Source organism: Lucilia cuprina, chromosome 4, assembly GCF_022045245.1.
Source record: "Lucilia cuprina isolate Lc7/37 chromosome 4, ASM2204524v1, whole genome shotgun sequence".
Classification (NCBI taxonomy): Eukaryota; Metazoa; Arthropoda; class Insecta; order Diptera; family Calliphoridae; genus Lucilia; species Lucilia cuprina.
Window position 1 is genome coordinate 29,620,879 of NC_060952.1, and position 17,742 is coordinate 29,638,620.

A 17,742-nucleotide genomic window follows, 5' to 3' on the forward strand; every position below is an offset into this window, starting at 1 on the left:
TTTAAAAAAAAAAAAAACAGTTGAAGAACGAAGAAGTACCATTTAGTCAGTGCCTTTTTATATATTTTCATTAAATAAGGATGACGCATGTTTAATTTTCAACCAGAAACTAAAAAATCGCATACATATTTTTATACAATCAGGAAGCTGCATGTCCAATTTTAGGTTCATTATTATAGAAAAGTATTAGTATAAAAACAAAAAAGTACCAAAGTATCCTTTTTCAATTTTCGTTCAATTAGGATACTGCGTGTTTAATTTTATGTTTATATATTCAATATTTTAGAGTGCTATAAAAGTAAGTGAAGTGCGAAAAAGTACCAAAAGACCTATTTTATTTAATTTCATGTTCCACTCATGTCCCTGATTGCTTAGTTTTATGTCTACCAAAGGGCCCACTTTTATAGATTCCAATTAACTCCACATGCTTAATTTCATGTTTCTAGGATCAATATTATAAAAAACACAAAAAGTACCTTTTGAAGAACGAAAAAGTACCAAAAAGTGCCATTTTATAGGATCTCACTTAATCCAGGCTCTAAATGCTTAATTTCATGTTTCTAGGTTCAATATTATAGAAAATTTCTTTTGATGAACGAAAAGGTACCAAAAAGTCCCCTTTTATAGATTCTCATTTACTCCGGGCTCTACATGCTTAATTTCATGTTTCTAGGTTAAATTTAATAGAAATCAATGTTTTATGAAAAAAGTACTAAAAATAGGTACAATTTTCACCCCTTAAACATCCGAATAACCAAAAAGTACTAAATTTATATTTTTATTTTTTCGTCAAGTTATGAAGGAGTCAAAAATATTGTTTGAATGTTCACTGGTTTAAAAGATACATGGGGTGCAAAAAATGTACATGTTTGCACATGTTTTTATATATTTGCTAAGAGAAGATCAAAAAGTAAGATTAGTCTTTCGTTTACAACCGAATGAATTACGAAATAAAATGGAGGAGTTTAGAGAGTAAGTTTGTTGTATAACCAAATAACCATAAGTACTAAATTTATATTTTTATTTTTTCGTCAAGTTATGAAGGAGTCAAAAATATTGTTTGAATGTTCACTGGTTTAAAAGATACATGGGGTGCAAAAAATGTACCAAAATACAGTTTTTATCCGTTTATTCCTTAAAGGGGCCGAAATTGAAAAAAAGTACCAGACACCTATCCGCTTATTTTTTAAATGAACGACGATAAGCTTTAAACTATTTTTGTATCTTTTCTAGTTTAGGAGATATGAGGTTACCGAATTTACCCGTTTTTACCCTTTTTACCCCCTAAACATTCGAATTTCCAAAAATCCCGTCTATTTGTTGGGAGACCAACCCCCTGTCCAAATTTCAGTTCTTTAGCCTTAACCGTTTAGGCTGTGCGATGATGAATCAGTCTGTCAGTCAGTAACGTTAGAATTTTATATATATGTATCATATACATACATAATGAATGTATGTTTAATGGCAAAAGACAATGGTACCAGATAATAGTACATAATAAAATAATAATACCCACGTAATAAAATTTATAAATTTAATTTGCATACATACCTTGCATAAACACTGCATTCAATATTCTGAAGACATATATCCAAAGGTTTGGAGTTTATAAATTCTGTTTACTTTGTACGTACAAATAATTTACTACACACAATTTTCTTTTATTGAATTACTATAACATTTAAATTTTATACTGATTTTTCTCTTTTATTAACATTTAATTTCTTCATCTTAGCAGAGCATCAACAACCTGTTGTTGTTTAAAAAGCACACATACACACACGCACACAAAGAAATACATAAACTCTTTTTTCGTACAGGAAAAATTAAAAACAACAAAAAAACTAGGAACTATTCATCTTGTGCCTTTGAAATTAACAAATTACTTATTTTTTTATTTTAAACTATATCTAACAATTTTTTGAGATTTTTGTATTTATATAACTTATTATTTTATTTCAACACCATTTTTCTATAGATTTTAATAAGATTTGCTTAATTTTACACAACAGCCGCCACCACCTATCACACGCACTTGATTTACTTTAAAGCTATGTTAGGTTACATAGATTTCTTTAAAATTTCTTTATATCTTTACATAAATAACACATTTTTTTAAATATTAACTATTTTTGCTATAATTACTTTAGATTTTAATAAATTTCTCTTAATTGTTAGCAACAATCACTTCCAATGTAAAACGCGCCGAATTTTATACTAATTTGACATTAAGTAACGGAAGAAGGATAAAACGAATGACAAATAATAAAAGAGTTGTTAACTTTTTTCGCTGTTAAAAGCTCCATAATGTACAAAAATCGCTTAGTATGGAAAATTATGCGCCAAAGTTAATACAAAAAATGAAATAAGAAGAAAAAAAAAAAGTTGACTTTGAAAATAATTAAAGAACTTGTTAACTTCTGATTGGTTTTGTTTGCAAAATTAATAAAAGAAAAGTTAAATTTTTGGTATATTATATCTATACTTCATAGGTAACACATACACAGTAGTATAACTCCTCAAAGACCTTAAAACTGAAGAAATACATTTAGGCTTCCATCGGGCCTGTTGTGAGCTCCGGTCTACTGGTCTAGAAGACAAAACCACAAACCTACCGGAGACCACAAGGTATTAAATGGTTTTAAATGTAAGTGTAATTTTAGTAAATTTTAGATCAAAATGTGTTTTCAAATGCCTGCGTCCAAAAGCAATTAAATAGATAAAAAGTCTAATTTTCGCACTTCTCTTAAGCTGTTATTTACCATAACAGTTTTTTTCTTTAAATAATTTAAAAACTCCATTTATTTTATTAAATTAGTTTATTTAGCAAAATCATTATACGAGTTCTTATACAAAAAAGTTATTAATTTCTTTGATAAATGACAAAAAATTTTCTTAAAATTAGGCATTTCTTGTAAAAAAAATACTCTCATACAAGAAGGTGAATTCATTAAGAAAACATATTAGCGAAATGCTTAATTTTGTTCAATAGTTTTTGATTAAATTTCAAAAATTCTGTTTATCTATAATCTAATGTTAAAATATAGATTAAATAGTATTAGACAATTATTTCATCTAATAACAACTACATCGTAACAAATGTAGTAACTACCTCTGCAAACTTAAATCAAATCAGCCACATTCATAGGCATTTCATCAATTTGTGTTGAATAGTACTGTTCAATATCACGCAAAATACGAATATCATCGGATTTAACGAAATTAATAGCGACACCTTTACGGCCAAAACGACCCGAACGACCAATACGATGTATATACAATTCACGATTGTTGGGTAAATCGTAATTAATGACCAGCGACACCTGTTGTACATCTATACCACGAGCCCAAACATCGGTGGTAATAAGTACACGGGATTGTCCAGCTCGAAATTCTTTCATAATTTCATCACGTTCCTTTTGCGGCATATCACCGTGCATTGAGCTGACTGTGAAATTAGCTTCACGCATTTTCTCCGTTAACCAATCGACTTTACGTTTTGTATTACAGAATATGACAGCTTGTGTTATGGTCAAGGTATCGTAGAGATCACATAGAGTATCGAATTTCCATTCTTCACGTTCGACGGCCACAAAGAATTGTTTAATGCCTTCCAGGGTCAATTCATCACTGTTAAAAGGAAAAAAGAAAAAAGTTAATGTATCAAAAAAAGATAGAAATTTTAAAACTCATAAGTCTCAACTTTCCCTTTCTCTGCGACTTACCGTTTTACCAAAATCCTAATAGGATCTGTCATAAATTTCGAGGTCATTTCCAAAATTTCATGAGGCAATGTAGCCGATATCAAAACGACCTGTGTGGCTGGTGGCAAATAACGATATACATCATAGATTTGTTCCTTGAAACCCTTATTTAACATCTCATCAGCTTCATCCAACACCAACATTTTAATGGCTCTTGTACGTAAAACACGTCGCTTAATCATATCGAATACTCTGCCGGGGGTACCACTAACAATATGTTGACCATAATCCAATTTACGTATATCCTCACCCAAATTTGTGCCACCAATGCAAACATGACACTGTACGTTCATTAGATCACCCAAGGCCAAGATGACTTTTTGAATTTGCACCGCCAATTCACGAGTAGGTGACAGACATAACACTTGTGTTTCACGCAGTGAGGTGTCAAGACTCTGTAATATTGATATGGAGAAAGTGGCCGTTTTGCCGGTACCAGATTGTGCCTGGGCAATGACATCGCGTCCCTTTACAATGGGCTTGATGCTGCGCTGTTGTATGGCGGAGGGTTTTTCAAAACCTAAGGAAAACATTTTATATTTTTAGTTGTTTTATTTAAGGAATTTACTCCCTCCCCCCCTATACTTACCATAGGCATAAATGCCTCTGAGTAATTCTTCTTTAAGACCCATAGCATTAAAACTGGGTATGACTTCAACATCTTCGCTTGTCTCAAATTCTACATTTGATAAATCCTCTGCGGGTGCTCCACCTTTACGAGCCATTTTATTTTATGTTTTCTTCAGTCTCTTAACAATAACGAACAATATTCAAGAGAAATTTATTAAATTATTTTTATATTTTTTGCTGTAAATTGAAAATAATGCCAAGCCACGAAAAAAGAATTATTTTTTACAATGTGGTTCGCTGCAGATTGTTTTGACGTTTACTTTTACTGTTCTTATTCGTCACTTTCTCTATTCGTTATTAAATAAGGGTTGCCAGTGTGTTGAAAAACAAAATTAAATTGTGTTTTTCTTGTGGAAATTTTGATGTTGGTGAGCATGTGTTTGTTAAAAACTGGTATAAAAAACAAAATTCAAAACTTTAGTAACATTTTCAGTGCTTTTTAATATTGAAAAAATACTATCATGTCATTTTCGCCACTTTCTCTAATATATAAACTTTTGATTAGGGTTCTATAAATCGACTTTCGAATAATCGAACAATCGACTTTTTGTCGAAAAAAGTCGAAATCGACTATTTTGTTCCAAAAAAGTCGATAACTCGATTATCGTCTGTGAAAAAAAGTTGAAAAGTCGACTTTGTGAATAAAAGTCGAAAAAAGCCGAAAAGTCTGAAAGTCGAAACGTCGAAAAAAGTCGATAAGTCGAAAAAAGTCGATAAGTCGAGAAAAAGTCTATAAGTCGAAAGAAGTCGAATAAAGTCGAAATTTCGTAAAAAGTCGAAAGGTCGAAAAATCGAAAATTGTAGAAAAAAGTCAAAAATTAAAAAAAAGTGGAAAAAAAGTCAAAAACTCTAAAATAGTCGGAAAAACTCGAAAAAAGTCAAAAAATAGTCGGAAAAAAGTAGAAAGAAGTCGAAAATAGTAAAAAAGTCGAAAAAAGTCGGAAAAAGTCGAAAAGTCGACTATTTATAAAATACTTATAGTCTAAAAGTCGACTTTTATTTAAATGAAAAGTTGAAAAATCGACTTTTCATAAAATGCAAAAAGTCGAAAAGTCGACTTTTAACTAAATGAAAAAAGTCGAAAAGTCGACTTTTTGTTTTAACTGTAGAACCCTTTTGATATGTTGTCCACATGATGGCCATTAAACTAATCTATATATGAGCTAGTTTAGTCTACAGTCGGATCTATAGTATAGTCTAAAATTTAGAGCATAGTCTAGTCTTTAGTATAGTTTATAATCTAGTAGTTTAATCCAATCTGTTGTGTAGTAATGTAAATTGATCATGTTGTTCTTAAAAAAACTAAAAAGTACTATTTTTGTTATTAGTACTATTTTCCATGCCTGCTACCATAAGTAAGTTTTTTAGTATTTTCGTTTTCATAAATTGAATGAGTGAGAAATAGTGTATTTTTCTTCCTTAGGGCCAATCTTTAAGTGAAGAGTTAGGGATTAAATTAAAATTAATCTTCAAATGTTGTTTTTGAATACTCAGGGAGGGTTTCTTACTCATCAGTTAAACTAGGCTTAACTTGCTGTTAGATTAAACTCGGAACAAATTTAGCAGGACTTTAAACGATAATTGTGTTTTTCAGTTTTAGATGTAAGCTCTGTTAACTTTGTAAGTATTGCCAACTTTTCACTCAAAAACATAAACAATGAACAGCTGTTTTTTGCAAACAATACTTTTGTAAAATGGAAAATTTTGGAAAAATGTTAAATAAACATTTAAAACAATAATAAATAAAACAAAACAAATCAGAAAATTGCAATTTAGTTAAAATATTAAGTTTTTGTTCTTCCGAAATCATTGTTTTATTGTTTTTGTTAATTGTGTTTTCTCACTTATAACTTGAGTTTAATTGGCCAATTACACTCAGTTAAACTAAGATAATAAGTAACTTTACCGATAACTGAAAAACACGAAAACTATATTAAACCAGGTTTAACCAAAGAATGAAGATTATATTTATCAGAAAAACTCGCCCTCAATCAGCTAATTTTGTTTGCTAGTTTAAGCGCCCAATGGAGGTGGTTTAAACTTGAGCCAGAAATGCAAAAGCGTAAACTGCTGATGCCAAAAAAATTAATACAATTTTTATTAGAAAAAACATTATTAAAATATTTAATTTATCGATTAGGGACTTCACAATATTTTTTCTGTTTTAAATTTAAGTTTTCATTATTTTCATTTTACATCTTCTCTTTTTTGTAAAACATGTATTGTTTTGATAACAGTGACGTTTTCTCTTGTTTTGTATGGCAACACTGCATAGTTTAATCTAGTACTGAAAAACATCAAAAGTGATAAACATCAGATTAAACTGATTAACCCACTCTTAAGTGTTAAATTTTCCCCTATAATGCGGCACTCGTACAACCTTCGTATTTGGTATCTCGGTCAGAAATTTTATGTTCAAAATTTTAAGAAAAGCACTCTTAACTTAAAAATTAAGTAATTGTTCATGGAATTTTTTGAAAATATAATTTCCGTCGAAAATACTCAATACGAGGTTAAATATATTAATGATTTTGTTTGCACCATAGTTTATTAAAACAATTTTTCTAATTAAAAATAAACATTTTATTTATTTTTTTGTTTAATTCTATTACTAAATAAATTATATAACTAATTATTACACTGTTATATAGAAAATAAAAATATTTTGGTTAAAAAATGAACCAAAAATTTTGCAAAATAATTTTTAAAATTAGTTTTTTTTATATATTATTATATACTCAAAAACTTTTCATAAATTATATTTTTTCATAAAATTCAAATTTATGTGTAAGTTCTTTTTTAAAAAATATCACATTTCTTTTATTTTTTTTATAAGAAAAGTTTTTGAATATGTGTAAACGAACTCTTTGTTTAATTGAGCTTTTTTGATTTAAATTATGTAATTTTCCAGGTTCACTTATATGTAACTAAAGAAATAAAACAAAAATAAATAGAAAATTTACAAAATCTTAATAAAAATTAAATCAATAAAGATTTCTTCTCTAAATTTTAGAATAAAATATGTACTATATATATTGTACTGAGAATCTAGCATTAATAATTAACAGTTTTAAGTTTTTTACAACAAGATTGTCGCAATTAAAATTTTGACTCCTTTTAAGTTCAAAACTAATGCCCGAATTCAGAAAGAAGAAAAGAAAACAATTTTCAACATTTTTTATGAAATCTTCTCAGTTTTTGTTAGAATTTTTCATATAAAAATTTTAAATATTGTTCTAAAATCTTCTTTACGGGCCTAATAAGCCGCTCAACTTTTTACGGATATATGTGCACCATTTTGACGTATTATGAACATTTTTAATGAACAATATATATGTCAAACATAAAAGTATTATCTTCATACAGTGTTACCAAAGTCGTTTTAATCAAAACGATAGATATCGTTCCTATTATCCTCGCTAAAGCACTTTGTATAGTAAATTTAGTTAATTTCGATATGGAAATTAATGACATTTTTCTTGTTTTAAGTAGATAAAAGTAAATTTAATGATTCCAGTCTAGGAAACGTCTAGAAAAAGACACTTTTGCGAAAATATGGTCCAATTGGTACGTTAAAAATGAATCGATTTTGTAGATTTAAAAAGAAATGGTAACACCTTGAGAAAGTTTGTGTCTGATAGATTTATTTAGATCTAGGAGATAACTACACTGAAAAAAAATCCATGCCTAATATATACGACAAAATGTCGTACATTGTACGAATCGTTCGTTGTTTCGCACCACGAAATTCTTTCGTAATATATACGAAATTGTACGAAATATTTTAGTATAATGCAAAATATTCTTGAAAAAATTAATTTACATAAATTGAAAAAATGGAATTTTGAATAAATATTGTAAAATTTACGAAATATTAATTTATTCAAATATTTTTGTTCATTTTAAAATAAATTTTCTAATTTTAGTTCAAAATTATTCTTCACAGGAATTTTCAATTTTTTTTTTTTATGAAAATAATAATAAAATATTACGAAAGGTTTTCGTACTTTTGTAAAAATAGAAAAATAGGGTTTTATTTAATAATATTTCGTATTATACACGAAATTTTTGTAAATATTACGAAAATAGAAGTTACGAAATTTTTTTTTTCGTAAAGTTGAGCATGTTTTATTTTCAGTGTAGGATCTTCAGAAAACAAATTTAAAACAATATTAAATTGTTGAAATAACAAATGGAAACATAAACTCTTATCATGAAGTTAAATGGTGTAAAAATAAACATAATATAATCCTTGATTAATTTTAAAGAAAAACCCCCATATTCATAAAGGCTTAATAAAGTTATTGATGGTTTAATGTAGGAATTTTGTATGGAAAATGTGCGTAATAAATCTAAAGTATTTCGAGAAAGTAATTGTCCTTTGCAAAAAAAGAAATAATTTATAAATAATAAGTAAAAAAAAAAAAAACATGAAAAATGTATTTAACAAAGTGTTATTAAAAAAATATATATTATTTTTTTTAAATACAAAAAATATATTAATAAAATTTTCAAATATGAAAAATAAAACATTAAAATATAAATTAGTGAACTAAGATATATTCAACTTTATTTTTTAATTTAATTTAATTTCTTTTTATCAAAAAGAGTTAGTTTTTTTGTTGTTGTTTGTTTCTTTTCTTAATCACATATAATTGGTTGGGGAGGAAGGGGTGTTGGGAAGGAGGTCAATAGTAAATGATTTTTGTTGCTTTCGAGGAACACTAATGGGGTGGGTGTTTAATATGTATGTATTGTATGCATCTAACAATATGTTAATGAGAAATACAGAGCCAGAAAGTAACTAGTTTGAAATATTTTGTAAGCGTTCTACTACTAAAACATCTGCAGCAATATTACCACCATTATTATCATTATTAGCAACATTTTGAATGCCAGCATTATTTTCAATGGTTCTATTTACATTTGGTGATAAATTAACACTTAATTGTGGCTGGTGTTGTTCTTTATGAAAACCATTAACTTTGGGTGAATTTTCCTCATACTCATCATCACCTTCAACATCATCATCATCCTCCATATGATCGTCCAATAACTGTCGACGTTCATAATCATCTTCTACTTGTGATGGTGATGCTGCTGCTGTTGGTTGATCATTATTGTTTACTAGACCATCTCCTCCTTGTCGTTCTTCTGCTAGATTATTGTGCATATAGTTATTTTCTATATAGCCATTATACTCACTTAAAGAACTGTGTGAAGAACAACTACGTCGACGTCGCACCTGTTGATGGCGCTCATCATTGCTTGACGATGATGAAGAGGACGATGATGAACTGGATGTTGAACTATCACTTTCACTGTCCTCACTGGATGAATCCATGGGGGTAGGTTGACAGGCGGCACCCATTGGTGCTGTAGCTGAGGGTGGTGAGGCTGCTGCTGCGGCTGCAAATGGTGCTGAACGCATTAATTGACAGCGTAAATCTAAAATAAGAGAAAAAAATTATTGTTGTAAAATTTTAGTAAAATTCTTGTTTTAAAAAATAATAAAAATATTATTTTTATTTAATTAAAAGGATAAGATTTAAAAGTTCCGATTCTTTTTATACCCTACACCATTATAGTGGGGAGGGTATTATACGTTTGTGCTGATGTTTGTAACATACAAAAATATTGGTCCAATACCCACCTTAAAGTATACCGATCGATTCAGAATCATTATTTGAGTCGATTAAGACATGTCCGTCCGTCCGTCTGTCTGTCTGGCTGTCCATGTAAACCTTGTGCGCAAGGTACAGGCTGCAATTTTCAATATAATTTGATGAAATTTGGACCAAGCATGTTTTTTGGCACAGGGACGAAGCCTATTGAAAATGGTTGAAATCGGTCCATTATTTCACCTAGACCACATACAACCGTACCTCCCGATTTGAACTTTCTATGCCATAATTACGTCAAATATTCTATTATCTCTCTGACACAAATAAGTTCTATATAAGTATAACTGACACTGCAGATTTTCTTTATTTGACCCTAGCCCCCATACAAATCCCCCTTCAAAAAATGTCTTAAACGTCTAAAATTGACTTGTAACCATTTGTTTCGCAATGAAACTCAACAAAAGTAACTGTTATTTAAAAATATATATCCTTTCCCAAATTTTGCGAGGATCGGCCCATATTTGACCTATATAAAGCCTCATTTAGAAATTTTAGTTTATTCAACGTAAAAGTTTCTTTAAATAGAAATAAAAATTTTAAAAATATACTCATGGTGTAGGGTATTATATGGTCGGCCATGCCCGACTATACTTTCCTACTTGTTTTGAAATAAATTTCGAATTTTCGAATATGTTAAGTTTTTTTCTGAAAACAAGGAAAAATATCTTAAAATTTTTCAAAATTTACTTACTATGATTCTCCCTTGACAGCTCTTTAACTTTATCATCTAATACTCGTATTTTCGCCATATATTCTTGTGCTATACGCTGTATATTCAGTTGCTGTTGCCGCTGATTACCCTGATCTTTGGAATAACGATCTTCTATTTGTAAACATTCCTCGATTAGTTCCTGCTTACTTAAACTCTCTAAACGTTCCACTCTAGCTTTTTCGTAAACATTAGCAAATTCTTTTGTTAGAAATTCTTCTTCATCTTCTGGTAAAGAGAAAAAATAATTATCTTCCGAATCCATGGAAAAACTAGAATCTCTTGTACGGCCTGTGGGTGTTAGCAGTGCACTGGGCACCTCTGCCAAATGTTCTTCCATTAGAAATTTATTAGTATTATAGGGTACTAAGGAGCGTGAACGTTGTAATTTTTCTCGACGATTACAACCACCACTGCCGCCGGCCGAAGCACATTTACTGTAGTTGATTCGTGGCATTTGAAATCTCCAATTGGTTTTCTTATATGGTTTATTGGCATTTTTTGCTTTGGGTTTACCGCGTCTATGCTTCCGTTTTGTCTTTTGCTGTGGTTGTTGCTGCTTCTGCTGACCGGGAGGACTAACCATAGGTCCTTTGGCAGCACCCTCTGCTGCTGGTATTACTACCACCTCATCATCTTGGATTCTTGGGGATTCAGTTAATTTTTCAGGAGAATTTACTGTAATTATAGGAAAAAAAAGTAAGTTTAGTGGATTTAATAAGTTACCGTGTAAAGTTCGGATATGCCGAATATTTTAGACATATCTTTATGTTTATATAAAATATATTTTTTCGCCCTATACCAGTGAAACGCTGATATGTCGCAATTTTGAAGATAATTCAATGAAATTTGGTACATGATCTTTTATTGTCCCAGGGACGAAGCTTATTGAAAATGGTTAAGATCGGTCTATGCTTTCACTTAGCCCCCATACAACTGTACCCCCGAATTGGGCTTGTAAACTTTGTAATCAAACTACAGGTCGCAATTTTGGAAATAATTCAATGATATAGGGCACATGATCTTCTATGATAACGTAGACGAAGCTTATTGGATACGGTTAACATCGGTCCATTCTTTCACCTAGCCCCCATACAACTGTACCCCCGAATAGGGATTTTAAGTTTTTAATTATGTTTAATATACTCATATTTCGACAAAAGGCTGCAAAAGCAAATTCTATATTAGACTTCATGACGCTCACGAATTCTATAATATAGGGCCTCATATGATTCTAGCCCCTAAAATTTTGTTCAACAAAAAAACTGCTTAAGTTTATTAAGTACAATTCAACTTAAATGCTTTATTATGACAATTAATGACAAAGAAATAGATTTAGTGTGATAAAATCGATTACTCAGTTTTCAAGTTATTCGCATTGACAGATGTGCCCCTATGGCAAATGATCCCCCTTCTACCCTACATAGATATTTTAAACAAGTAAGAACTTTTTGTCGGGCGAGGCTGATCATATAAGCCTCGCCCGACAAAAATTTCGTGTTCAAATTACAAAGAGACCCCCTAAATCAATAGATCAATTTCAGAATTTTCCAATAACACCCCAGAAAATTTCACTTTCGAGAATATATTACAACACAATTGGTAATTTCTAAATAAATAGAAAATTTCTGAAATAACGGCTAAGACCCGGTTCACACTAGGAAACTTTTTTTTAGAAAACTCTTGATTTTCGTGTGTGAGAGAAAGAGAAAGAAATATCAACCATCTCTTTCTCTCACACACAAAATCAAAAGTTTCTCAACAAAAGTTTCCCACAAATATGGCGATGTAATTAAACGAATTTTAAAGTTAACAGTTTTATACGTATTTATTTAAAATACTAACAAGATTTTAAGTGAAAATTAATCTTCAATTTATCCCATACCAAATGGTAAGCCCTAAAAAGTATTATAAATTATCCACCTAATAAATACAACTCTTTTAAAAAAAAGACCCCCCTACATACATTCTTTCTCAAGACAATGGCAACTCTGACGATTAAAAATAAACCGACATCCATGCTACACAACTACATAAAATAAACGTATAAAAAGCAAAACAGAAAAAAAAACGCAGCAATAAATTAAAAATCTAAATTCTCAATAGTCGCCATTTGTCGTATCTCAACGAACGGGAGGGTCGAGAAAATGTTCTAAATTATTAATTTAAGAACTTACCTGGTTTAATTGCTATTTCCATCGTTTCTTTTCAGGTTTTTTTTTCAAAACAAAAACTTTTTCTCTGTATATTAATGCTAAACGATTTTAAATGTTTTCCGAAATGCAAATAAATTTCAATAATATCACTTCACTTTTCGACTTTAATTAAATCACTTGAAATGTTGTGCGCGATGTATTTGCCTGATTTGAATTCTATCGCCATTTTCTCAGTAATAAACGTCCCCTTCATAGAAATTGGGAAGAAACCAAAATGTGTAGAAAAAAATGAATAAAAAGAAAACTACAAAACTACGAAAATTTGTAGTACAACTTGAAGGGGAGTGCTGACAACTGTTTTAGCTGAAAAAAAAAACGCTATAGAAAAACTATTAAAGAGCAAAAAAAGAAAAACGTTTAATTTTACTCGGTAATTTGGAGATATGACTTTTATATAGGGAATTTCAAAACTTGAGACTATGTTAGTATTTTTATATAAAAAAAAATACAAAATTTTACGTCAATGATACGTTTGTTTCAGATATAATATGTCATATCGTTGAGAACCTGGGTAATTTCTTGTTTTACCAAATTACCATTAACTATATGTATACAACATTTCGGCCTTTCATATGATATATGTTCAAATTAGGGTTCTATAAATCGACTTTCGAATAATCGAACAATTGACTTTTTGTCGAAAAAAGTCGAAAAGTTGAAAAGATAACTCGACTATCGTCTATGAAAAAAGTCGACTTTGTAAATAAAAGTCGAAAAAAGTCAGAAAAAGTCGAAAATTCGGAAAAAGTCGAAAAAACTCAAAAAATTGCAACAAATAGAAAAAATATAAATAAAATTTTTATTAATAATAATTAATAGTTATATAATGTTAAATGGCAACATTATAAATTTACGCTTCCGGCAACTTTATAAATTTTTAACTCTGGTCGGAAAAAGTCGGAAAGTCGAAAAAAGTCAAAAGTCGAAAAGTCGACTATTTACAAAATATTAAAAGTCGAAAAATCGACTTTTAACTAATTGCAAAAAGTCGACTTTTCATAAAATGCAAAAAGTCGAAAAGTCGGCTTTTCGTTTCAACTATAGAACCCTAGTTTATTGCCCTATCTCATGATATGCAAGCGTTATGAAAATAAAGGCAATAATTTGTATTTTCAAAAATATTTACAGTTTATTTAATTTTATTATATAGCGCCGTTAAAACGCTAGACGATTGGGACGTTTCGCATCTATCGTGTTTGCAAAATTGTAAAAGCAACGTGTAGTAAACGGAGTAGTGATTTTTCCCTCCAATAAAAATATTTAAATGATTAAAAAAATTACAAGTTGATAACACTGTAATACAAAGTTATTTTGTCCCAGGGTTGTAACTTGTAATTTTAATTATTACAGTTGATATTTGACGTTATTAATCATATGTATTTATTAAGAAATAAAAATATTTTATAATATTCTTCTAGAAAATCGTTAAAAATAAAAATATATTAATAAATCTTACTTAAAAGTTTTTGGGCGCCTAAAAATATATGTTAAATTTTAAGCAAAATATTAAAATAAAGTCTGGTTAAATTTAACTAAATATTAGTGCTGCCACATTATTTAACTTAAAAATCTAACATTTTATTTGAAATTTTTAACACATTCCTAATTTCGAAATCATTGACTAGACTTTCAAACAATTAAGTTTTAATTAAAGTTAACTATTGGTATAATTTTAATAACTTTTAATAATTAATTTTTATTAAATTTTTTTAAACTTTAAACCTTAAATCAAATATAACACTATCTGGCAACATGCGTCTCATCAATTTGTTTTCCAATTCAGCTGTGAGCAAGAGAGGGAACACATATTCGTTGGTCGTTGCCAATAACCGAAGTAGACAAAGCTGACGAATTATCCGCCATTTTAGTTGCGTGTTGTCATCTCTCAACTAATGTCGCATTGAAAAAATTTTCAATTTACGAAAAACCTAATAAAAAGTTTTACAAACGCTTAACAAATACCAAATTTTGCAAATATATTGGTAAATTTAACGATTTCAAAAACATTTATCTTTCTACGAAGTATTTAAGCCAAGAAAAACGGGCGTGAAAATACCATAATATAAATTTTTTCTTTCGAAAGAAGTGAGAGAAGCAAAAAAAAACATTTTTATTAACAGAACCAGCCTATCTTTTGAAGGGGCGCAAGCAGTGAGAAGAAGAAAAAAATTCCCAGGCAGGTCTGTTTTTACAATAAAGAAAAATACAAAAATATGTTTAATAGCTTATGAGAGCGAAAGAGATAACTATATATACATATGTATGCAGATGTTGAATTGTTATAAAAAGAAAACCATAAATGCAACGTTGCCAGAAGAATGATGTTGTGGTGGTGATTTTTAATGTTTTTGAAGTCGTTAAGAAAAATTTGGGCGATTTTTTTTTATAAAATTCGTTAGGGAAAATTTTTAAATTTACAAAAAACAAATTTTTATTTATAACTGCTTGCCTTTTGTTGTGGACACTTGATCGGTTTAAGGCAATTGTCTGCTTCTATCGTAAATTAAATATTTATTTTGCCGAAAAAAACTTTAATATTAAAATTTTACAACAATCACCGCCATAGTTTAAGTTATAATTGAAACAAAATATCAAGTTTTTGCAATTTTTTCTGGCAACTCTTTTTACTGAGAATGACACCACCACAAAACAAACAATTTTTGCCAAACACATATAAAGAGAATGGATGAGAGAGTAATTTCTGTAAATTGGCGCAATTTCTTTTATTTGCAAATTCAGCATTCTCATTTGTTTTTTATTACTGTGCTATTAAAAGGAGAACGAAAAGTACTTAATGATTCATGAATCAAAACATTTTAATTTATATTAAAAAATTTTTATGTTGTAAAATTATATTGTTGATTACTCGATATTAGTTTAATTTATTATTTTAAATTATTAATGTTTTAAAATTTTTGTTTAATATATTTTTATTTCAGAGATTTTATGGTTTCATTTTTTTGTTTGAAATAAGAATTTCCCTAATATTAAATATATACAGTCAAACCTATTTATAACGAATCTGTGAGACTAGTCAGATTTGTTTTATGTTAGCTCAGTTCATAATAAGTATAAAAAAGTAGACTTTTTATATTGTTTCTTGATTCTTTATATTACCTACAAACTAGGGTTCTATAGTTGAAACGAAATGTCGACTTTTTGCATTTTATGAAAAGTCGACTTTTCGACTTTTTGCATTTTATGAAAAGTCGACTTTTCGACTTTTTGCATTTTATGAAAAGTCAACATTTCGACTTTTTGCATTTTATGAAAAGTCGACTTTTCAACTTTCGTTAAAAGTCGATTTTTCGACTTTTTTCATTTAATTAAAAGTCGATTTTTGACTTTTAATATTTTATAAATAGTCGACTTTTCGGCTTTTTTCGACTTTTTCCGACTTTTCGACAATATTTGACTTTTGACTTTTTCCGACTATTTTTGACTTTTGACTTTTTTCGACTATTTTCGACTTTCCGACTTTTTTCGACTATTTTCCACTTTTTTCGACCAGAGTTAAAAATTTATAAAGTTGCCAGAAGCGTAAATTTATAATGTTGCCATTTAACATTATATTATTATTGTAATATATAATAATATTTATTATTATTAATAAAAAAATTTATTTATATTTGTTGCAATTTTTTGAGTTTTTTCGACTTCTTTCTATTTTCGACTTTTTCCGACTTTTCGACTTTTTTCGACTATTTTCGACTTTTTCCGACTATTTTCGACCTTTTCCGAATTTTTCCTACTTTTTCCGACTTTCCAACTTTTCGACTTTTTTCGACTCTTTCCGACATTTCGACTTTCCGACTTTTTTCGACTTTTATTTACAAAGTCCACTTTTCGACTTTTTCATAGACGATAGTCGAGTTATCGACTTTTTTCGAACAAAATAGTCGACTTCAACTTTTCGACTTTTTTCGACAAAAAGTCGATTGTTCGATTATTCGAAAGTCGATTTATAGAACCCTACTACAAACTACGTCACAAAAGCAGTTTGTAAAAAAACTTGAAAGAAAAACGAGAACGTGTTATTAGAACGGTTCCTTCAGCTTGGTGTAAAATAATGTAAAAAACAAGTAGGAAAGTATAGTCGGGCATGGCCGACCATATGATACCCTACACCATGAGTATATTTTTACAATTTTTACTTTTATAAAAATTTTATTTTTTGTAAAGAAACTTTTATGTTGAATATTACCATAATTCCAAAATATTTAAGCCATTTATTGATAAAAAACTAAAATTTCTAAATGAGGCTTTATATAGGTCAAATATGGACCGATCCTCGGTAAATTTGGGAAAAGGATATATTTCTAAATAACAGTTAGTTTTGTTGAGTTTCATTGCGATACAAATGGTTACAAGTCAATTTTAGACGTTTAAGTCATTTTTTGAAGGGGGGTTTGTATGGGGGCTAGGGTCAAATATAGGCCGATCCTTACGAAAATCTGCAGTATCATTTATACTTATATAAAACTTATTTGTGCCAATTTTTAGAGAGATAGCAGAAAATTTGACGTAATTATAGCATAAAAAGTTCAAATCGGGAGGTACGGTTGTATGGGGTCTAGGTGAAATAATGGACCGATTTCAACCATTTTCAATAGGCTTCGTCCTTGTGCCAAAAAACATGCTTGGTCCAAATTTCATCAAATTATCTTGCGGCCTGTACCTTGCGCACAAGGTTTACATGGACAGCCAGCCAGCCGGACAGACGGACGGACGGGCATGTC

The 17,742-nt window shown here is 29.3% G+C and overlaps 2 protein-coding genes across 2 annotated transcripts; both read right to left on the reverse strand.

The window, feature by feature from the left end:
- Window positions 1–2,800: 2,800 nt before the first annotated feature.
- Window positions 2,801–4,654, reverse strand: LOC111690965 (eukaryotic initiation factor 4A-III). Its single transcript, XM_023453579.2, has 3 exons — window positions 4,354–4,654; window positions 3,726–4,284; window positions 2,801–3,630 (listed from the first exon to the last, which is right to left on the reverse strand). Exons 1-3 carry the CDS (start codon window positions 4,487–4,489, stop codon window positions 3,123–3,125), a joined length of 1,203 nt encoding a protein of 400 aa, XP_023309347.1. The 5' UTR covers window positions 4,490–4,654; the 3' UTR covers window positions 2,801–3,122.
- A 4,365-nt stretch (window positions 4,655–9,019) lies between these two features.
- Window positions 9,020–13,193, reverse strand: LOC111690979. Its single transcript, XM_023453596.2, has 3 exons — window positions 12,965–13,193; window positions 10,770–11,465; window positions 9,020–9,842 (listed from the first exon to the last, which is right to left on the reverse strand). The coding sequence occupies exons 1-3, from the start codon at window positions 12,984–12,986 to the stop codon at window positions 9,199–9,201; spliced, it is 1,362 nt and encodes a 453-aa protein (XP_023309364.2). The 5' UTR covers window positions 12,987–13,193; the 3' UTR covers window positions 9,020–9,198.
- Window positions 13,194–17,742: the final 4,549 nt, after the last annotated feature.

What these genes read in the sequence shown, in the direction of transcription:
- LOC111690979 (XM_023453596.2), bottom strand. Translation starts at nt 12,986, where the DNA reads ATGGAAATAGCAATTAAACCAG. An exon ending in GGAAATAGCAATTAAACCAG is followed by an intron (nt 11,466 to 12,964) that starts GTAAGTTCTTAA and finishes CTATAATTACAG; the next exon opens with TAAATTCTCCTGAAAAATTA. An exon ending in GCTGTCAAGGGAGAATCATA is followed by an intron (nt 9,843 to 10,769) that starts GTAAGTAAATTT and finishes CTCTTATTTTAG; the next exon opens with ATTTACGCTGTCAATTAATG.
- LOC111690965 (XM_023453579.2), bottom strand. Translation starts at nt 4,489, where the DNA reads ATGGCTCGTAAAGGTGGAGCACCCGCAGAGGATTTATCAAATGTAGAA. An exon ending in CAGAGGCATTTATGCCTATG is followed by an intron (nt 4,285 to 4,353) that starts GTAAGTATAGGG and finishes TGTTTTCCTTAG; the next exon opens with GTTTTGAAAAACCCTCCGCC. An exon ending in ATTAGGATTTTGGTAAAACG is followed by an intron (nt 3,631 to 3,725) that starts GTAAGTCGCAGA and finishes TCCTTTTAACAG; the next exon opens with TGATGAATTGACCCTGGAAG.